The following is a 23563-nucleotide window of genomic DNA, read 5'->3' on the forward strand; positions in this document are numbered from 1 at the left end:
CTTTGTTATCTGGAACCTCTATGTTAGGAATTTTTTAGCAGCTTTGCAAGCTATTTGAATTAGACTTATCTTCACTCCTGGATAATTAAGTAATGTACAAATGCTTTCCCCATTCTGCATCCCGCCTGCTGCCCAAACATTTCCACCAGTGTTCCAGTCATAGTTCTTTCCACTGTATATCCTCAAGTTGTCAGCATGAGGTCTGTGGACCACTGTTAATGTTGTTCTTTTCTTTACTACTCACTTACTAATCTCATCAGCATGTTGTCATTTACATAAGGTAGAAGTTAAAATACATTCATTGATTTGAATATTTTTTTTTTCTTTTTTCTCCCAAGCGAAAATTAAAACCTCCATGACTCTCTTTTATCCTTCCTTTTCTCATACTCTGCTTTGGCCAGTCTTTTACCACCAGTTAATTCCCTGTTTAATGTCTTTTTATCATCTATGTATGTGTGTGTGCGTGTGTGTGTGTGTATATATATATATATATATATATATATATATATATATATATATATATGTATATATATATATATATATATATTTATATCGAATTCAATTACTATTTTATACCATACCATAATTCATGTATCCCATTGGATTACAGTATCAATGCCTCCAGCCTAAATATCAAATCAAAACCAAAAGTAACCAACATCATCCAATATTCACTGGTAAAGCAGACGTTTCTTTAACGTATTCCAATACTTCAAAGCATAAACAAAAATAGTGAAAACTACTATTAACATGATTTTTTTTCCTGTCTTCAACTTTCTTCTACACGATCTACACATAGCTTTAACATCCTGGTATATTTTATTTATTTTTTATTTAAATTTTTGTTAGCCAGGATAGTCTGACTGGATGAAAAGCCCATTTTCAGCAGAGCCCTGGGAAGAAAAGCTCCACAGACAATGTTATATGGTTTACGGAAGAAGAAACAAAAAAATATGAAGACCATAAGAACTCTTTACATCATAAGAGGAAACATATTATAAACATCATGAGAATTATAAGCATCATAGGTACATCACTAAGGACAGTGAAGAATTAAATCCAATGAGATCACATTGTTACGGAGATTAAGTCGATTTAGGTAGGATAAGTAAATACACAAGGATAAAAGAGCAAAGAGAAAGTTACGTACAGTATAGAGGAAGAGAAGTCGAATAGAAAAAGTAGAGAGAGGAGGTGAAAGACTTGAAAGCAGCCAGGAAAGGGGGGGGGGGTACAGGCTAGAAGGGGGGAGGTGAATAGACAGGAAATGTGGAGAAAGAAGGATGAAGATCGGGGGAGAGATAAGGTAGAGAAGAAATACTAGGTAGGAAGAAGAAATGGAGATAAACAGGGCAGGGATAAGATGTAATGTAAGTGCATGAGAATATAAAGGTGACATTTAGCTAGAGAGGAGGACAAGAAGAAATGAGTAAGTAAGTGGGCTGGATATAGAGGAACTAGAATGCTAAATAGAGGTATTTAGATGTTAGCCAGCTCCAGTACGTGGGCAGAGCCAACTGCTCCTGAGGAAAACTCTTAGTTGTTTTTAAAGTGTATTGGGTCATTAGTAGTTAATATGCTCTAGGGGGCTAGAATTCCATAATTTAGAGACATAGCTGGAGAAAAGAGAGTTCCCAGCTTTGTTCTTGGATTTGGAGACTTGTTATAAGGATCTGTTGGAGGACGGAAGAGTACAAGTGTTAGTGTAAGATGAGTTCTAGCTATAGCCTATCTTGAGTTGTTAGTCAGGAAAGGTTTGATTCTATATAATGAGCCAAGTGTCATATGAGTCTTCTTGATGGACTGGGACAGATGGATGTCAAAAGTCAATTATTGTCTATTACAGTGCCTAATAATTTAGTTTGAGTTACAGCTGTTATTATGATGTTGTTTGAGGAACAAATTAAAAAAAGATAAAGGGGGGGGGGGCTTGTGAAAGGTTGTAGTATAATAGCATTAGCTTAGTTTTAGAACTTTTAAAGTTTTAGAGAGGTTCAGAATCAGTTGTGGGTCTGATAACTATGCTTCAACAGACAGGAACGATTGCTGAATAATAGTGATACGATCATTTTGGGAAGGAGCAGCACAGATGAGAGTAGACTCATCTGTGTACTGAATGACAGAGGCTACTGGAGTGGATGTACGGAGTGTATTTGTAAAGATGATGAACTGGAGAGGACTAGACTTGAGCCTTGTGGAACTCCCTTGTTAATAGGCTGTAGGTATGAGAGTTCATGCTGTCATTTGGCAGCTTGCTGCCGACCAGGTAGATAACTATGGAACCAAGTTAGACAGGATTGGGGGTTAAGGAAGGATAATTCATCCAGAAGTTTCTGAGGGGAAACAGTGTCAAAAGCTTTGGAAAGATTTAGAAAGATAGGGGAAACTAGCTTGCCATCATTTCTATGCTGGTTTATGGTATTAGTGAAACTGAGAAGGGCAGTTGTGGTACTGTGATTTGAGCAGTGATTTGAAGGTGTTAAACAGAAGATTACTAGATAATAGGTATTTTGAAAATTGGTGGTAGACATTTTTCTAATATTTTGGAAAGGGGTGGTAAGATAGAATGGGTTTATAAGTAGAGAAGTCGGTAGAGTTATCACCTTTGTGCAGAGGGATGATATAAGAAATTTTACAGCTGGAGGGAATGTAGTGTTCTGAGATAAAGCAATTGATCAGAATACGGACAGGATAGGTGATAGCACTGACTGCAATTTTTAGACATTCTGTAGGGTGGTTGTCTGCAGCCAGGGTAGTAGGTTTGAGTTTGGAGAATAGTTTTTTTTATAGTGTCTGCTGGAATGTGGTTAATAGAAAAGGAATTGCTGGTTTCAGTGCAAGTATTTGGGATACATGGAGTAGTTGTAAGGTTGAGCCTAGAAAGTGAATGAATGGAAGTTGTAAAAGAGTGTTGAATTGTGTAGCAGTGTAAGGAGTTTATTAATAGCAGTCCAGAATTTCTTGGGATTATTGTTATTCTTTTGTTGGAATATGAAGTACTAATTTCTTGTCAAGTTTGAGTGGAGACTTGGCTTTGTTGCAAAGTTGTTTGTATAGGTCTAGATTTTTTTGTTTTTGGTGGAATGCCAGGTAGCCCAGGCTTTGCTCATTGTTTGAGAAGATGTCTTGTATCTTAATTAACCAATGACCATAGTTAGATTTTATTCTCGTAGCTTTAGCAGGTGCTAGCTTGTTTAGAATATCTAGAAAGGTGGAACTGAAGTATTGAACGTCAGCATTGAGAGGGAGAGCTTAAAGTGGAGACCAATCACAGAGTTGCAATAGAGTGATAAAAGTGTTGTTATTGAAGTTCTTTTTGCTGCGAGTTTGATGGAAAAAGGTTTGTTTGGGTGGATTAATATGAACTCTGAATAAGTAGATAGGGGGCAGATGATTATGAAGAGTATGAGGGAGGCATCCTGACTGAAAGGCTGAGGGAGGTTTGTTGGGAAGGATCAAATCTAAGATAGATTGTTTATTGGTGGCTTTGTCAGTTCTTGCTGTGGGTTGGAATAATTGTGAAAAACCATGAAGACTGATGAAATTTGTGGGATTATCAGAGTTGTAGGAGTACCAGTTGGTGTTGAAGTTACCTATTATGATGGTTTCTTGTGAGAAGGTAACTGAAATCCAGTGAAGAATTTCCTCACTTGCATTAGTGTTACTGTCTGGAGGAATATAGATGGCAATTATAGTTATGTTTTTTATTGTTATTGATTTTTAGCTTGATAAATAGTATTTCAGGATTACTGAAGTCAGGGATGTTTAGTTGTATAAGTTCTAGTTGTAAGTTTTGCTTACACATTATGGCTAGCTCACCACCACGTCTGTTTTTTTTCTGTCACATTGATGTATGTTATTGCCTGCAGGTAGAATATCGTTGTTCTTTATATCAGGTTTTAGCCAGGTTTCTGTGAGTGATATCTGGGGAGTATAGGGAAAGGATGTGTGAAGATCATGGACTTTATTAAATATAATTCTTAAATTCATATTGAACAGTAGAAGGTTAGAGGCTTTAGGACAGTCATGCATAGCAGAGTTTGAGAGGGAGGTAGGAGGAACTAGGTGTTGATGAGTAAGCCTGGGGCCAGGGTTAGGGTGTAAGTCTCCACTTAAGTTTTAGAAGTGAAGTGGGCCATAACATATGTTTACTGATCTTGGTTAGAAGTGTGCTAAGTTTATGAAGTGAAGGTGATTTTGAGTGTGGTGGGATACATTGTATGGAAAGTAACATATGTAGGTTGTGTTGTAGATGTTAAAGGCAATGCTATAGTTTATGTGGAGAGTTTGGGCTGATGGATGGTATGGTGTAGAAGGTGTTGAAGCTGTGCTGGTAATTTTGATAAGTTGTTAGGTGACTGATGATCATGAGGAGGGTTAAGGTAATAATGTGAAAGTATACAATTTTTAAGTGAGAAATGATGGACAGGTAGCCATGGTAATGAAGGAGTAAGGTGTTGTGAGATAGAGAACATCAAGGTGATGAGGTAGAATGAGCAGGATATAAAATCAGCAGGCAGACAGGAAGTGAATGAGACTGACAGAAACATTAGAAGTGATGAGAATTTATAGAAATAGAGTGAGATGATAGTATAGAGATACGGGGAGGGAGAGAGTGAGAGAAAGTGAGTAGATGTAGGAATGTAGGATATACATATGTATATATATATATATATATATATATATATATATATATAAGAGAGAATGGATATAGAGACAGTAGCAGGAATTCAAGAAGGAATGGAAAAACAGAGATGCAATGAGAGCTAGGTTAAGTGGAGTACAGGTCTAGGGAATTGCAGTGTATGGCAGGATGGAAGAAGAGCTGTTGAGAATTTAAGAAGGTAGTGGGGCTTGTTAAGGCTGTAGTGGTGTATGATTGGTGAGAAGGTAATTGGTGGGAGTGGCTAGTTAGGGTTAAATGTAGGCATAGTGGGGGCAGGTGGAATATTGGAGCAGGGTAGGGGAGTGGAGAGACCCTGAGCAGAGCGAGGGTGAATGGAACGATCAGAAGCAAAGCGTTTGCAGGAGGAAGACAGCAAAAAACAATCAGAGAATCAACAAGAATTTGCAGGTAAAAGCAGAGTTACTATGATGCAAAAAACTTAGCAAAGTCAACTAACTTGAGGATACAATCAGAAGGATCATAGGATGAAACCAGTTCTGGTGGGCAAAAATTAGAAATTAAGTGTGATTTATTTAGAAAGGCAGACAACAGGCTAGGTGGAGAAGAGGGAGCAGAATGAAAAAATAATGCAGGAGATTGGTTGGTGGTGTGCAAGAGGCCTAACAATGTAGTATATTTAGCAGGAATATGCTACAGTGTAATGATAGCCATGTTGATGGGACACTGATTCTGGCTGGGTTTGCAGACCAATACAGGAGCTTGTAATTACAACTGAAAGTAAGGCAGGTCCGATGTCCTAGGAATAGGTTAGGCAGGTCCAATGTCCTAGGAATAGGTTAAGCAGGTCTGATGTCCTGGGAAAAGGTTAGGCAGGTCCGATGTCCTAGGAAAAGGGAAGAAAGGGAAAGAAGGTTAGAAGAAGAAAGGAAGGGTTATAGAATTACACAGAATAAATGACAAAAATGAAGTAGCTCAGAGGGAAAGTGTGAGGCAAAACACCACTTACAGGTGAGGAATATGTAGACATATAACAACAGTGGAACAGTGCAGTAACATTTAATTATGCATAGCAATTTTAAAATTAAAACCCGCTATAACTAACCCTACTGCAATGAACAAGTATAAAGTGGCAGTAATAACTAGGAGTACAGTTGCAAGTCTAAGGTTAATAAAAAGAGTAAAAACAAATCAGTAGCAGTAGATACTATCAGCGTTAGTTACTGTTTGTGGCGATCATACACGCATACATACTAGTGACAATCTACTACTGAGTGCAAAAAGTAAAATAAATGGTTAAAAAACACTCCTCTATGATCATTCCAGAACACATTTAAAGTGACATCAACTTTTAACAAAGATATAAAAAATAAAAATTGAAACAGCTTTATAGGTGTGTGTAAGGTATTAGCACATATTTAACTTTTTCCTTTGCATATGAACAGCAACTATGACAAAATGTATAATGCAGAATGTAAACATTAAATACATGGTATTAGCCAGTATTGAGGCTCTTCTTACAAATATTCATTAAAACGTGGATAAAACAAACTCTCCCACAAAGCTTTCTTACTGTATTAGTAGGTTCTGAATCAGTGCAGGGCTAACCCCTTTCTCTATGAACTTCTCAATGCCTGTAAATGTAAAGGCTGCCCTCTGGTGGTTCTTTCTATGTTTGCATAAAGTTTTTTTTTTCCCCTTTCACGTGTAATATCACTTAGATGTTCTGAAATGTGAAGTCCGAGCATCACCTATTAATGGTATATTTGGTGGAATGGATGTGGAGCTCATTATACACAGGATAAACATCAACAATAACTAAAGAATGCGTAGCGTTACATTTGAGTGACTTAAAGTACAAGAGGAGACACAGTGTACTTTACAAACATAACTTACACATAAGACTGACAGATGCATTCTGTGGGAATTAACAGAGATATTCCTGGTGGTTGTAGCTCAAAACAATTTTAAGTGATCTGCTGTTTAATTAGAAATATTTATGGATTATGTTAGCTAGAGATTCCTTTCTTACTGGATTGAATGAACACGAATGGTGTGTTTTTATTATATATCTAATATTCTATAATGTTGACTGATTTTTTGTATATTTTGGAGCCCTATTATGTATTCTTTCCTCTTTAAGAACTATTTAATGAAAGTCAGGTGACTGTTTATTTCTGTAAATTCATGTGTTTTCTTTTTACACAGAAGAAGGTTTCTGAAGCAGTGAAACCTGTCAGTTCATGCTAATAAACTGCTAATTAATAAAACATTGTTGGGATTGTCACTGGAGTGCTGGTATTGGTGTTCTTCTTTGTATTTGACTCAATGCACTCCTCTAACAGGTGGCTATTTGTTTTTCTTTTGCATCAGTTATGGTGGTATATGTGCGCATATATATGTGTGTGTGTATGTGTGTGTGTGTGTGTGTGTGTGTGTGTGTGTGTGTGTGTGTGTGTGTGTGTAAGTGCGTGCGTGTGTGTGTGCGCGCGCTCTTGTGTGTGCATGTATCTGAACATAGAAGCACTGTACTCATATCTATCTGACAATTAGGGTGTCTTTAACATTTACTGTTTTGCTTTACAGAGATACATTGACAGAGGAAACAGGACATACACCTGGGCACCAGTCAGTAAAACAGATTATAGGTAATGATAAATTAAATTTATTTTCATGGTCTTCATTTACTTATCAAACAATAAATATAGCACCTTGTGAAGGCTTTTATTCTAAATTCCAACCATTTGTAGAACCTATGTTAATGCTAAGTATAATTCCTCAAGTCCATAACCACTTTTTTCCTACGCTTAAAACAGTCTGAGTATGACTGATCATTTCTACACAGGTGCTATAGATGAAAAAGGGGAGCCTAAAAGAATCCTACTGCCCTACAGTGGCAGTTGCGCTGAGAAGAAATGTGAGAAGGGACTGCATTGTTCTCCTTACTTTCTCCCTCTTCTCTGGGCAGTGAAGCTTTTCCTCCCTATGAAAAATTGAGCTTTGCATCCTTGGGAGTGTTGCTGTTTTGACTAATATTCTTCCAAAGTTTTAAATGCTTTAGGTTCAAATAATTGTATGTCAGTTAAACAAGGTGCTTTTATTCATAGTGTATTACTGCACTGTTAGCTATATAATTTATATGGTGCTTATTACTCTAAATGGTACACATTTCATATATTAAGGTTAGAATACATGGTGGGTATCGCCAGTATTGTGCTACAGCAATGATATAAAATGCCAAAATCTAGTACTGCCATATTGTCTCTGATTCATGTACGACTGTCTTACCTGATCAGAAGGTTTAAGATACAAAATCCCAAACAATTTTTTGCTTTTTCTCTAACGTTGTATGCTATAAAAATATTTTTAATACATATGCAAGCTGAAAGTCATTTTATCAGGAATGATGTAGAGCCTGAGGAAATTCTTATATCTGCTTCCAGATAAAAGGAGTGAGCATTATTTTGTCTAAGCTATTACACTGTTTCCTTATGACTGTGCTGTTCTGTAGTGAATGTATGCAGAAACAAGACTTGCTGCCTGATAGTAAAATAAATCTGATTCTGAGACATTCATGGGCAGTGTAAGTGCACTAACGTTAGTAAGAAATGAGATCTACATTTGATACACATAACGTTGTAAAGTCTATTTTTCTATTATTTAAAATTCTGAATTCATTGTTTTCTCAGTTAAACATTCCTATCAGAGTATTAAAGCATTCCAGTCAGCACAGCCGTAAACTTAAGGTATATTTTGTTTCACCATGTAATGTTTCCAATTAATTTGCTTTTTTTTTTTACATACCTTGAATGGAATATTCCCCATTCATAAGTCAGGGGATAATTAAAGTTCATAAAATAAGTATTGCTTCCGACTTTAATATTTTGATGTTTCACCAAATATTGACCTTTCACTGGTGTACTAGTTAACGTTGCTGCATCATTCTCCACTTAAATTCTCAGTTGTGAAGAGCCCATATAGCCTTCCTACGTCTGTGTGTTTTTTTGTTGGGTGCTGTGGTTTCCTCCTGCCCACTAAAGTGATTGCGTCGGTAAATTAACATTCCTTCAATTTGACTGTAGCCATATATCTCATGTGCAAGGGGTTATAGCCTATACAGCCTACTGCGTCTATATGGGTTTTTGTTGGGTGCTGTGGTTTTCTTCTGCCCATTAAAGTCATTGCGTAGGTAAATTAACATTCCTTCAATTTGACTGTAGGTGTGTATATCATGTGCGAGGGGATATGTGTGTCCTGCAATGGGCTGTCACCCCAATCAATATCATATTCGGATCTTGTACCTACTGAATAGGAGGGAAGAGTCTGATTCCATTAGGACCCTGCCTTGAATTCACGTCACTGATGAATAAATAAATGAATTTCATATGCTGCTAGTCATGGCTCAGAGTATAGTAATTGGCAAATAATCACTGCCTGAAGATTCCTCACTTATGTCTCTTGTTATGGTGCAAACTTTTCCTGGTGATGAGGCCGGCTATTCATTCCATAGGTTCATAGGTTCATAGGTAGGTACTAGGCTATCAGCCCTGGGGCCTATACAAGCCCAGCCAAAAAGGTACCCTGGCTTTTGCCACCCAAGAAAATTATTTTCCTGTGCCACTGTCGAGCAGAGCCACAGAAGTGATCCCTGGGAAGAATTTCCTATTTCCCATCCAGTCATCAAGATTTTTCTTGAAGAGTGCTAATGAGGAGCTTTGTTTGATATAGATAGGTAGTTTATTCCAGAGTATGGGAAGTCTCTGGGACAGGAATCTATCCCTCCGGCATGTTCTGTTTATTGTGGTGACAAGGTTTAGATCCCTAGAGCATGTAGCTCAGACGGATTGGGATTTCTTTAAGTGGAGCATGTCCAACAGCTCTGGGTTTGACATAGCTTTCTATGTTAGGCAGAAATCACCTCTGAGTAGGTGATATGTGACAGAGTAAAGCTGGAGTTTTTTGATACAGTCTGCATATGGCATCTGTTGGAGGCTGGTAATCCTCTTTGAGAGGTACTTTTGCGGCCTTTCCAGTTGTTGTAGATGTCTTGTGTGGTACATACCAAAAGGGGCGTTGTACTCTATAATGGGTCTAATGAGTGATGAGTAGAGGGGAACAATGACCTCTTTTTTTTTCTGGATGAGAAACCTTTTGTGATGAGGTGTGCCACATAGAAGGATTTCCTGACTTCTGTGGCGATGTGATTATCAAAGGAGAGACTACTGTCCACCTGTGTCCCAAGGTCTCTTATCACACTTTCGGTGCTAAATATACTACCAGCTATGTTGTAGTTCATGATGGGTACAGAGTTTTTACCAAAGGGGATGACAATGCACTTTTTGGCATTGAGCTTGAGGCCATGGCTTTGACACCAGGCATCTGTCTCAGTGAGTCCCTTTTGTAGGATGTCCACATTGTTAGGAGTTTCGATTATGGCTTCTAATTTGCAGTCATCTGCGAAATTCATTAGCCAAAGACCTTCTGTGTTAGCCTGTACTTCAGAGAAGTAGATACCAAACAGGAGAGGACCCAGGACTGAACCCTGTGGTACTTCACTTGTCACTGGTCTGAAGTCGGATTTGGGGGCTGCTACTTTCACAGTGTGGGTTCTGTCAGTGAGCCAGTTGGCAACCCATCTTGTGACATAGGGATTTATACCTAGTTTAGTGAGTTTATCTATATTTCCAAAGTGGGGGATGGTGTCGAAAGCCTGGGCAAGATCTAGATAGGCTGTGTAAACTACCTTACCCTCGTCTACGGCTTTGGTGACTGATTCAAAGAAATCTATCAGGTTAAGGAGACATGATCTGCCTTTTGCAAACCCGAACTGGGTTGGGTCCAGAGTTTGGAGATTACCAGTGTCTTTGTTTATAAGTTCCATGATGATACATTCCATGGCCTTGCAGACCAGGCTCGTCAGGCTAATGGGGCGGTAGTTCCCGGGGTCCGTAGTGGCTCCCCCCTTGTGGAATGGGAATACCGTCACTGTGCGCCATTCAGCGGGCACAAAGCCTGAAGTGAGGCTAAGACTGAACATGGTACTTAGGTGGGGTGCCAGTTCGTTCTGTAGTAAGTGTAGAACGCAGCCTGGGATGTTGTCTGGTCCCATGGATGCTGTGTTATTGGCTTTGGAGAGTGTGTTTTTTAGCTGTGCAGTCGTGATTACAGGAACTTTGCATTCTTCCGGTATAGAGATGGACTCTTTAGGAGGTAAGAGGGGTTAAAGTTAGCACTGAACCTATCAGCCAGGATGTTGGCAATATCAGTTGGGTCTGTATATTTAGTGCCATCATGCTGTAACTCAGCACAGATCTGAGTGTTGCCATTGAGATTCTTGACATAGCTATAGAATGCTTTGTGGTTGTCTTTAGAATCAGTGGCGATTTTGTTGTCGTAACTAGCTTTGGAGGATTTTATCAGGGATCGCAGCTTCTTACTGAGGCTGACCAGGGAGCTCCTCCACTCATGGGATTTTATTCTCTTTTACAACAGTTTCTTCCTTCTGTTGTACAGTTTGTTTGTGGCAGGGGACCACCATATTGGCTTCCTTTTTTTGGAGGATAGTGTCTTGGTTCTGTTTGGGATAGCACAATCCATGCACTCGTGTAAGTGCTTATAAAGTGCAATTGTATATGTATAGGATTCAGTAGTCATAACTGTATTGTCCGTCTGCATGGGTGTCATGAAGTTCACCAAGTTGGCTTTGGAGAAATTTTTTACCATGGTTTCCTTAATGGGGGCCGGGGGAAGGATGTGGATATCTAGGGTAATTAGCTTATGGTCGGATCGGACTAATGAAGCATTGACTTCAGGTGTGGAACACCGGTCACTCATGTTGGTAATGACTAGATTCCATTCCATGTGGGATACATTATATTCTTCATTTATGGAATATTCAGAAAAGAATATAAATCAGACTATTTGATGTATAGCATAGCTTTCTCTCATCCTAATGCAATTTGTAACTAGATTTTGAAAGTTCTAAAATATTTACAGGCAAGGTTAATCGGAAAATGTGTTAATATTGTGAGGCCACTGCAAAACAATTGTCATTGGTGTACTTTGCATATATATCTATAGTGTACCTGGTTGAAATAGGTTTAAAACTTTCAAACCATCTAGATCTTAGAATATTTATTATTGCTTGTCAAATATTTCTTTTTCTTAGTGTTTCTACTATAAAATGTCATGTGCATCAGAAATGTCAACTACTAATGCCCAAAACACAGAATAATGTTTTTTTTTTTGCAGGGGATTGCATGGTTGCTCTAACCTGAGTAAGGGACAAGTCTCCCAAAAGAATGGAATCTCTGTTGTCACACACTTAGGGGTCATAGCAGCAGCGATGTCCTATGGAAAACTGTAATTAAAATTGTGTTCATCAGCATCTAGTGCTTTAGGCTACTGATGCTCAAGGAATTTCCCATCATCCACCTGTACTTTTCCAGTGGGCACTACGGAGAAGTTATAAATCAGTCCCTCATAGGGTAAGCCAAATGCAGCTTTACTGATGCTGTGGTTGGAAATATCAGCAGTGTAACAGTCCTAAGGCCCCATTAAATATATACCACAATAAAACAAAAAAGTACTGTATCCTGTTTTTCTTGATTGATGGTTAAAAAGGAAAGACATAGAACTGGCATTCTGAGTACAATACATGATTTAATTAATTTATTTTTTAACGGATGTACAAAATCTATTTTGGTAAACAACTTTCTGTCACATCTTCTTATGCTCGCTGACAGTACAACTCCACAACGAGGCTTCCTTTGTTTTGTGGCTAAAGTTGCATCCTTGGTAGTAACAGCTGCTTGCAGCATGCCATATTTAGTTTCAGAAAATCACCCCTAGAAAAGTACAAGCGCAGTGGTATTTGTTTATTGTAATATATTTGAGTCAAAATATGAGTGGTGTATAACTAAAAAGTTTTATTAACGTTATCCTGTCGTATGCTATAATAATCTGGCTTTATTTATTCATTCATTCATTCCAAGCCTGATTGTATATTTTTATGGGAATAGATGTCTGAATTAACCATATTTCTCTGAATGCACAGTATTATACTGAGTTATTAAACCTCTCTTTTGCAAAATGAGATTCCTTGAAAAATGAGGAGCTTTTGTGGAAGAGTGATGAGGTATTTTTGATAAGTAAATAATTTCTTTATCTGTAAGTGCAGGTTTCAGACATCAGTATAGATTCAAATTCTATCAAAATTCTTTTCTGTAGTTTAATTTATTTCTGGTGGTATGCTAGCTTTAATCCATGTTAGTTTGTTCACTGGTAAAGAAGACATATAATTGCATAACTCAGAACCTATCTTGGGCATTGTGCCTTGTCAAACGTGAAAGTAAGCATATATTGCAAAGATCGGAAAATCGCAACAACTCCTCGTATAAAAGTGCTGAATCATATCTGTATGAGTTATATTAGAAAGATTATGGCAGGCATGGCTTTTGATGTTATACGCAAACTTCCACTTATTATATCATGTGTCCTACTTAGCAAATAATGTACCAAAGAACTATGCATAGTTCACAAAACATGTCTTATTGTCAGTGAATTTCTATGAGTTAGAATAAGTACCAATTTCCTTTTTTTAACTTTATTTTTAAAGTTCTGTGACAGGTTGAAGGATTAATAGAATATAAAGAAGGAAACAAAACAATTTGTAGATCCTTTGGGTGTAATCAGATATGAACATTTAAAGGGTATGTTGATTGTACTAATTTTATGCTAATCCTGGAATGTGAGAAGGGCATACATATAATCACTTTGTTATATACCGGCATCTAAGGATTAAAGGAAGTGTTCTTCGTTTTGAAATTTGACAATATATTCACATTCATTTCCTTCATACATACAGACTTTTTTATGTACTCAGTTTGTGGCATTTCTGTTATGTTTTTATCATATTTAGTATACTGGAGAAGCATGCAAGACGCATGCGAAAGCGCTCATTCATTCTTGTTTTATCGATTGGAATAAAATAATTTATATATATTTTTTTGAAGAATTCAGTGTTCTCGTGGTGTGTCCTGATAGTTTTGTTGTGTAATATTTAGTATACTATCATTTTATCATGGTCTCATAATTGAATACTAGGCTTTTGACTTATTGATGCCTTTTTAAGTCCAGCCACACTTCCCAACAAACGCTGATATAGATTGATTCCCAAAGGTTTTGTGTGAGTATATAAACTTGGGCATGGGTGGCCAAGCATTAACAAGCTTACTGTTTTTCCCTGATAGAGGCATAGGTGCTAGACCAGGGATATCTTTATGGTTTCCAATACAATGATCCAAGTTTCACTTCAATAAGTGCATAAACGAACTCTACTTCAGATGGGTGGGAAGCCTGTTCCAGATAAGGGACAGCCTCTGCAACACACATCTGTCCCCCTAACATGTCCTATTTATGTTGCATGCAAGGTTTAGGTTCTTGGATCAGGTGTTCTTGATTCTATTTATTTTGCTGAGGTGCAGTAGGTTCCTTAGGGCTGGATTACAGGATGCTTTGTATGCCATGCATAGATTGTCTCTCAGTAACCTGTAGGAGACTGAATATAAGGAAAAGGCTCAGAGGCATTTTGAATAGGACTTGTTTCCACACATGTATTCTTTACTCCTGCCTGTACGTTATGCAACACAGAATGATTTTCTCACTACAGTAGACCCAGGATGGTGCATCACCAAATCACTGTCCACATACATTCTCAGATGCCTGAGCACAGAGTCTACTCTTTGGGGTGTACTTTCAATGTAGTATTTGCTGGAGTGACTGTCTTTCCGAACGATACTTATCGCACTTTTTTGGCAATGAGTTTTAGACCACGATTCTGACACCAGTTATTAGGCTGCATCAGGCCTTCTCAAAAGATATTTGTGTCTTGGGAGTATTCAATGACTGCACCCAGTTTGCAATCATCTGAAAACTTGGTCAGCCAGAGGCCCTTGACACTAGCCTTGGCCTCAAAAAAGTTGACAGGAGTGGCTTGAACACTGAACCCTGAGGCACCCCACTAGTAACTGGCCTTTTTCAGAAGGTAGAATCACTTATTCCAACTTCTGGGATCCTGTCTGGAAGCAAGCTGTCTATGCAGTGGGTGGTGTATGCGTTTATTCCTAGTTTAAAGAGCTTTTTTACAGTGTCTGAGTAGACTATTCTGTCATATGCCTTGGCTAGGTCAAGGTAGGCAATATGCACATTTTGCCCTTATCCTTTGCTTTGTTGACTTTCTCAAAGAAGTCCACCAGGATGAGAATGCAAGACCTGCCTTGAAAAAGTCACACTGATAAGGGTCCAGTGCCTGTAGGTTACCTATATCATCACTTAGGGTATCCATGATTATATTCTCATAACTTTGCATGTCAGGCTAGCCAGGCTTATGAGCTGGAAATTCCCTAGTTCTGTGGATGGCCTGACCTTGTTCAGTGGGATAATTATTGCAGTTCTCTATTCATTTGGCACAAAACTTGATAAGAGACTTTAGTTACATAGTGATTCAACTAGGCCCAATAGTTCATGAATGTTGCTATTAGGGAGTCATCCTGGGATAGTATTGGAGCGCACTGATGCAGTGTCCTTGGTCTTGGAGAGCACCTTGAGTGCCTACCTTTTAGTGATATTTGGATGAATTATTGATGTGGATATTTCCTGAAGGGCATCCTATGGGGATGGGGAGAATGTATGTGTGTGTGTGTGTGGGGGGGGGGGGGTTAAGCTGGAGCTGCATTTGTCATTCAAGAGGTTTGCTATGTCTCTGTATAGGTAGTAACATTTACAATTAATTTGACACATTCCTGTGTATTGCCTTTGAGGTTGTGGAGATAGCTGAAGAAAGCCTTGTGATTGTCCTTGGCCTTAGAGGCGAATTTTCCCCTAAATTTGGTCTTGATAGACTTGATTAGCCACCTGGGTTGGTTTTCTAGGTAGATGTTAGATTTTTTTTCTTGTCTTGCTGGGCATTACACCTCCTAATTTTTGCCATGAATCTCTTCCTTATGTTATACTACCTACTTGTGTTGGTTTTCCACTGGGGTGGCTTGCTTTTTTGAGTTGATTGTGTACTTAATCTAGATAGGCATGGCTGTCTCTATGCAGCTTTTAATATGATTAGATTGGATTTCTGTGAATGATTACACATAGGCAGTAGTGGTATTCTCAGGATTTGGGGTGGGGTCATTTAGTAGTAGAAAGTTTGCCCTAGAATAATTCCTAAAAGTTGCAGGGTTAACCAGTATCCCTGGTTTTACCTTTACTTCAAAGGAGACAGTTGTATGGTCCATCCTGACCAGCAAGGACATTACACAAGAGAGGATGCTTTGTTCCACCATGTTTGTAAGAGCCAGGTTGAAGATCTTTTCACAAGTAATGGGTGTACGGACTAACTGGTCCAAAGTGTTTGCATTTACAAAGTCCAGGAATCTCTGGGCCTGCATGTTAGAGTTCATGTAGGACTGCCAGTTTATATTGGGGTAGATAGGTCACCCATGACATGGTTGGAAATAGGTTAAGCAGCAGGACAAATCCTGTAACTGTGTAAGAAACAAAGAGAAAATTATAAACAGTTTTTGACTTATCCATCCACTGTTTCAGCCAAGGCAATTGAAAAGCCTATAAAGACAGTTCTATATAAAATAATATGATGTCATTCTTTCTGAAACAACGTGCACTTTTTCCTACATCAGAGGTATCAGCAATTATTTTTTTCTTGTGTCTTTCCAGCTTGGCCCTGGTATTGCCATCCTACAGTTTCAATTACATCGAAGCCAAACTAGATGACATGACACAGGCTAGATGTAAGTATCAGATAGAAGTAGTTCTCTTCTCAACTTTGTAACATTTTTGAAGAGGAAAAAAAATAGAACAACTCTTGCCTGATGTTAGTGCCCTGAGACATGCAGTAGACCAAATATCATGTAGAGATGGCCTAACCAGAGTTGTGACAATGATTCTAGAAAAGTCATGTAAGCATGCATTGGCAGAAGTACTGCATGCTTCACTATCTCCCTTTGTACCACATGCCCTTTGCAAGAACTCTTAGAATCATTGCTTGGCTGCATCCCTTTTACTGTAATGATAAAAATGTGTTACTTGTTACATTTTCCATAAAATTCATTAAATTGTATTGCATGCATATTTACATCTATTTTAATAATTGCAAAAGATTAAATTAGTATTGTCCAGCAACTAGTGAAGCACATTGAAAAAATATTTTATGGTCTGCTTGCTTTCTTGGTTAAATTCTATGGGCAGTATTTTGGACTTAGTTAATTGTATACAAAGGATGAGCTGTCTGCATTGTGTTATTGATTCCTTGGATTGCATATTTCCAACTGATTACTTGTCTGCAAAACTCATTTGTTCTACTAACTAGCCAAAATATTTTGTTTAACATCAAAGTACAGTGTTTCTGACATCTGTATCTGTTGGGGAATGCTGAACATTACAGAATGCAATCTGCTGCCCCAAAATGTAATATTCATGTTGATATCTTTAGGATAAAAACCAGCACAGAGTAAAAGTGTTAGTCTTTCAACCAGAATGATTAAAAATCTGTAGTTAGGACAGTAAGTTTCAAAAACAGATTTTTTTATTTTTCTTCCTGTGCACTTGTCACAAGTAACAGTGAAGTAACTAAAATAAATACATTTGAACAAGGGATTAGATACACTGCTTAAAATTCTTCTTGCTTACACAAGTCTTCTAATGGTTTGTCCAAGTTTAGGTAGCAGTAGTATTAAGCTGACAAGACTAGACCACACGTCTAGATCAGTGGCAGCGGTCTCCAGATCAGCTTATGATATCCACAGGCATTCGAAGCAGGCTTACAGATATAATCTCTTCAACATGTAGTCATTTTTTGGCTTCCCCCCCATGGGTAGTGCAATAAACCAAACTCACAAGGTGAGCAAACCTCTTCAACTGACACTTAGTAACTCAGAAGAATAGTTGCTCTAATCCATGGTCTTACCAGAATGCTGTTCCTTACTCTCACACAAAGAGAGTGAGCCCCCCTACCCTTCAAAGGAGTCCTATTTCTGCTGCATGCATGTGCAGTCTCCTTCTTGCATTTACTGTTCAAAGCTCACAACTGTCATTTGACTGAGAGTGTTTCATCCTGTGACTCAGTTCTCAGCTTGCCACCACAGTCCGATACAACACCTACAGTGCTGCTCTCACAACACCCTTATGCCGACCAGTCTCCTGATACCCTCTACCTTCTCATGGACACAACACCTGAGGATACTTAAAATCCACTACCTGAGGCCCCTGCTCACCATTCACCTGCATGAAGCTATCCACTCTTTCCCAGGAGTGAACCATGATCTCTGATATGAAGGTGCTGATTTACATCCCAAAAATATCACACTTAATATTGAACTGTGCCTTTGCAGGGTAGAGCTCAGACGTATGGCTAAGAGGACATCATCAGCAGCAAACAACAAATATGCAGCTCACATCTTCAAATAGTGGATATTTTTTAGAACTTGTGTATATCTTGATATCCTGTCCTTGAAAAATCACAAAAATGAGGGGGCAGGGTACACTTTTACAGAGATCTACCCTCAACTTGAATGTATTCAGCTTTGTGTCAAAAATGCATACACAAATCTTATTCCTCAAATAAATGGACAAAATAATCCACAACAATGACACTTCCCATAAGTCATTTTGGTGCACATGGTCATATACTGCTTTAAGTCCAAAAAAGACCTACAGACAATATGGTATACCTCTCAACTTCCTAATGCAAGAAATCTTGACAAGTCAAAGATAAAGGGGTAACAAAGGCCAAAAAGTAGGGTCACATTTTAAATATTGTGCTCATAAACTTTAAAAGTTGCTAGAATAACAGTTTTTATGTTAACTTACATTTTCTGAAGAATGTGAAGTCTAAAACTCAAATACCTGTTATTATTTCAAGACATTTCAATGGTTTGCCAGAAAACCACAAACTTTATTCGGAACAGACTAAAAAATGAGATAAAAATCAGGATGTTATGCAAAAATCTGGATAGTTGAGAGGTATGCATTACGGGCAAACTTTCATGTCTCTGTAGTATTTGTACAGGTCAGAGTTGATTCAGTGTTCTCTAGGCAGAATGGAATCCATATTGTTCCTCCTAATCTAGAGACTGGATTACTGGATAAACCCATTTTTCCAGCTTCCTGGATTAAGTTTCACAAATATGTTGAGGGGTACAATCCCACTCTAATTGTAACATAACATCATATCCACTTCTCTGAAAATGTGAACTACTATCTCATTTTGTCAGTCCAGTGACGGTGTCCCAGTCTTTCATCTGACACTGAATAAGCATATTAAACACAAAACCCATGCAATGTGCAGCTTTCTTAGCATTTCCATCCATATTTCATCTGCCCCTGCAACCTTGCCTCTGTAGAATCGTTTAATTATTGCAGTCACCTGTCCTACAGAAATGGATCCAGTCACACCACCTGTCAATGGCACTAGACATATCAACTGTCCCTGTTTTGGAGGACGATTCCTATTTTGAGGCCTGATTTTCCCCTGGATATGATGTTCTTGTTTTTAGAGGTATGTCTGTTGTTTCAGCCATGATTTATCCCTTGACGCAATTTTCTGAATACTACCGTCATCACACATGATTTTTGAAGCTGTCTAGTACACAAAACACACACAACATGACCAACGCAGTAGTGGGACCAATAATTTAAAGAAAAAGAAGGCACATCTTGTATCTCCCTTTTACAATAGCAAAAATAAATGACCTTGTGTGTTAGAATTTTGCAGAATAGTTCATTAAAATCTACAGATTTTAGACTCTCAATTTGATAATGTGCTTATATTTTTCTATAATATTGTGTCACTCTGTTTTTTGAACATGTTGTTTGGTGCTCAAACTATATGCTAATTAGCTGTTCAGATGTTTGGTTAGATGCCTTTACTTTTCAAGGGCCTGTGTTCCTGTTTTCAATTTCTGCAGGATGAGAGGTAGTGCACAATTGCACTTCTGTTATATGTGACTAACAGTGAATGCCGCATTAAAAATAAATAAATGTACACATGGTCACATACCCCAGCAATTCTGTGCTTTAGGCACAGGTGGCTCATACGCTATGGTACTTGTAACTCGTAGATGTCACTCAATGTAACTGCATACTCTTCAAACATCCTGCACTCTAGCCAAAGCACAAGTTTTCTTAGACTCATAACATGCTGCAATATAGCAGAAACCTCCTGTTTGTTTCAAAAATGTGTGCTAAAAGTCTTGTGATGTTGTAGCTTGTGTCACTTTGCACATTGGATGCCTTATTGTATGACAGAGCAATGTTGACCCTTACCCACTGTTTAACATACTAAAAAAATATGGATGTATTTTAATCCTTGCATTGAAAGACCCCATTGAGTCAAGTAATGCTGCCACAGAGGAGAATATCCATTACTTGTGGACATGTTATTTGTATTCTGTACTTAACAGTATTTATATCATTCTATAAATCAAACTAATAGGATCTGTATAATTAAGGTAATTAAGGTAAGCAATCTGCTGGAAAAATGCAATCTTTGTTGACTTTTTGATTGGTTTTCATTGCTTCATGAGTATAGTATATTTGTTTCATCGGAGGAAGCACTAAGGTTGAATTGTAGAACACAGCCAATAGTTGTTCTAAGGCCCAATCAATACCACTGTTATTATTGGTTCTTATCTTCCCAGGTCTTCACAGTGATACAAAAAGGACTGACATTATTTCTAAGTGCAATTGTTTTCAATAATAAAGAATATGTTGCACTGTGACATTGCATTATGCACTGAAATCACAAGGTAGTAAAATGAAGGCAGCCCTTCTCCTGTTTGTTTACAGATGTCATTTCTAAGATATATTGCAAATCCTCAATGATATGCTCCTTCATTGGCAGCTCTATGGTGCAGAGGGATAAAGTCATGGCTATACCTGAGTTAACCCAGATATGGTCAACAGCCTTGGAGCTGGACCAGGAGTAATGGGCATAAGTGGCCAACACTGGCTTGTCCATTTTGGTAGGGAGAGAGTTCATTTAGTTTGGTCAATAGACTTACCTGCAGAGGAAGATGTGGAATTGTTCTCTTCCTCACTCTGTATAAGTACTCAAGAGCATAAGTCCATCCAAGGAAAGCTTTTAGGCTAGACAATCATTGTAGGTTTGCAGAAGTGCAAACCTGCCTTGAGTTGCTTCATAGGCATTCAGCCATTCTTGTTGGGTAAGAGGAGATGGTTCGCTTATCCACAGGATACTGTACTTCCTGACTCTCTCCTCCTGACATCCTCTGTTGAAGGGAGAACCAGTGGAATGAAAGGAACTATTAGGGAAGTGGCTCAAAAGTGATGTGGAATGGTGAGACCAAATAAAGCACTTATATGCATTAACAGTTAAGCATGCAAACATGCACATAAAAACACATCTGTAAAATAGAGGCATGCATGCATACTTTCATTTTTACATGGAAACTCGTCTTCTTTCCACACTACTGTTTTGCAAAACTTAACCTTTGCTGATACACAATATTTTTATTCATGGCACTCATCGAATAAAATATTTGTTGTAACCCCTGTCACTTTACCCTGTTTTTTCTGTCTTCCTGCTTTCTCTTTCTGATGGAATTCTACAGCAAAAAAGAAACTGAAAGAGGGCAAGTATTTTCTAATATTGCACAGTTTCCTTTCTGTGGACTGACTCTTGTGTACTGTTCCTGCTGGAAATTTACCTCTGTTTTCTTCATCCTTTTCTACCTTCCATTTTAGTTCTTTGACGAACACATATCACAGTTATACAAAGTGCATTTTTTGTTGTTTTTTATTTCTATTATTTATTTATTTGTTTGTTTAATTATTTAATCATTTATTTAATTAGTAATATGTTAATTATGTTGCCATTTATTTAAAAGCAAAATCAATATTTATTTGACAGATATAGTGGTTGATAAAGTAACTTATGTTGTTTGCACCCTTGATGTTATCTCAGAAGCTTTAGGAACAGAAGGTATTACATGAAAATAACCATATTTTTGTCCATACAAAGTGTACCAGTGATTTTAGCAAAAGCTCTCTCTGTTCAACAAGCAGTCAGTAAATACAAAAGAAAACAAAATCTACTGTGGTTGCAGAAAGCAAATCATATTTTAATTTGTTTTTTATTTACAGAGAATTTGCCCTAAACATTGACTTGCACCAGCACTGTTTTAAAATATGTTTTAAGGCGTTCCATCTGTTGACTTAGGCTACTTAGAAATACCTGTTGAATTTACGATGACATTCACATGTCATAGTATGGTTATTTCAGATACTGATTGATGGTGACAGTTTGCCGAACTTGCCTATTTTAGGGAATATCTGATATCCACTGAGGTAGAAACATTTTTATATTCAATGAGTGCTAACAGCACAGTAGTTAGTAGTGCAGCCTCTAAACTCTGGGCTTCCGACTTCGAATCTTGGCTGGTGTGTCTTTTGGGCAGAGTCTTCATATCCATATTGTGTTCAGCTGGATATTCACAAGGTGCTTCAGTTCCTCTCTTCCATAACTAAAGGATGGGTTGTACATGATCTGCTGAGTAGCTGCTCATGGGTGTAAATGAGAGAGTGTGTGTGTGTGTGTGTGTGTGTGTGTGTGTGTGTGTGTGTGTGTTCATGTGTGTGTGCTTGTATGTGCGTGTGCATGAGTGTATGCCCGTGCGTGTGTGTGTGTGTGCACACATGTGCGCTCCCGCGCATGTGTTGTGTGTGTGTGTGTGTGTGTGTGTGTGTGTGTGTGTGTGTGTGTGTGTGAGACATGTGCATGTGCCTGTGTGCATATATGTGTGTGTGTGTGTGTGTGTGTGTTTGTGTGTTTGTCCATGTGTGTGTGCTTGTATGTGCGTGTGTGCGAGTGTATGCCCGTGCGTGTGTGTGTGCGAATGTGTGCTCCCGCACGTGTGTTTTTGTGTGTGTGTGTGTGTGTGTGACATGTGAATGTGCTTGTGTGCATATGTGTGTGTGTGTGCATGTGTGTGTGCTTGTATGTGCGTGTGCGTGAGTGTATGCCCGTGCGTGTGTGTGTGTGTGTGTGTGTGTGCGCATGTGTGCTCCCGCACGTGTGTTTTGTGTGTGTGTGTGTGTGTGTGTGTGTGACATGTGCATGTGCTTGTGTGCATGTGTGTGTGTGTGTGTGTGTGTGTGTGTGTGTGTGTGTGTGTGTGTGTGTGTGTGTGTGTGTGCGCATGTATGGGATGCTATGGACTGTTGCTCCACTGAGGACTAATTATTCTACCTTTTTAGGCAGTAACACTGAATTGGATTAAGCAGGTAAATAGAGAGTGTATGACTGAGTAAATGAATTAATGAATAAATGTATGAATGATGTGCTGTACATGATGACTGAAAAAAGGATGAAAATGTTATGAAATTTCTAAAATGTATATCTGTTCCCTGGTAACTAGGCTAGTGCTGGTATCACCATATAAAGTTATGGAGCAGATGAAAAAAGCTCCTTGTTTTATGCAAAATCAGTTTAATTATTCAGAAACATGTTTAAATAAGTTACAAGAATACTTTTTTTTCTTAGCCAATACATCTAAGAGAAACCTTTGGCTAATAAGTTAATATTTTTTCTCTTATGCCTCAATGCATCTTTATAAATATTACACATTTCTGTGTACATTTAGCATCAGATTGCTTTAATGCAGTTAAAAGGGATCCCTGCAGCTGCTCAAGGCCCAGCTACTCAAATTCCAGGAATTCACAGCCATGGACTCGAATGGTTGTACTCTAAACTGACCACCTGCATTTGAACACAAAAGTAAATTCATCCACACAGTTGTCCCACCATCTGATCATAGCCTAGGAGATGAATGGAAGCAATTGATTGCTGCAGAGCAGATAAGTGGACAAAGGGAACAGAGAGTGGGATGTTGGGTTTAAAGAAGGGGACAG

The 23563-nt window shown here is 38.3% G+C and overlaps 1 protein-coding gene across 4 annotated transcripts in view; it reads left to right on the top strand.

The window, feature by feature from the left end:
* CACNA2D1 (calcium voltage-gated channel auxiliary subunit alpha2delta 1) overlaps nucleotides 1–23563 on the top strand; it is a 3475830-nt gene that overhangs the window by 3003349 nt on the left and 448918 nt on the right. For 2 of the 4 annotated variants that reach the window (XM_044088264.1, XM_044088266.1), the window contains 3 exons: nucleotides 7211–7272; nucleotides 16352–16425; nucleotides 21265–21285. In XM_044088264.1, coding sequence (XP_043944199.1) covers nucleotides 7211–7272; nucleotides 16352–16425; nucleotides 21265–21285 — 157 coding nt within the window. The remainder of the gene's footprint in view (nucleotides 1–7210; nucleotides 7273–16351; nucleotides 16426–21264; nucleotides 21286–23563) is intronic. The other 2 variants (XM_044088265.1, XM_044088267.1) reach the window with 1 other exon arrangement.

Source organism: Protopterus annectens, chromosome 11.part0, assembly GCF_019279795.1.
Source record: "Protopterus annectens isolate FY-2018-M chromosome 11.part0, PAN1.0, whole genome shotgun sequence".
Taxonomy (NCBI): Eukaryota; Metazoa; Chordata; order Ceratodontiformes; family Protopteridae; genus Protopterus; species Protopterus annectens.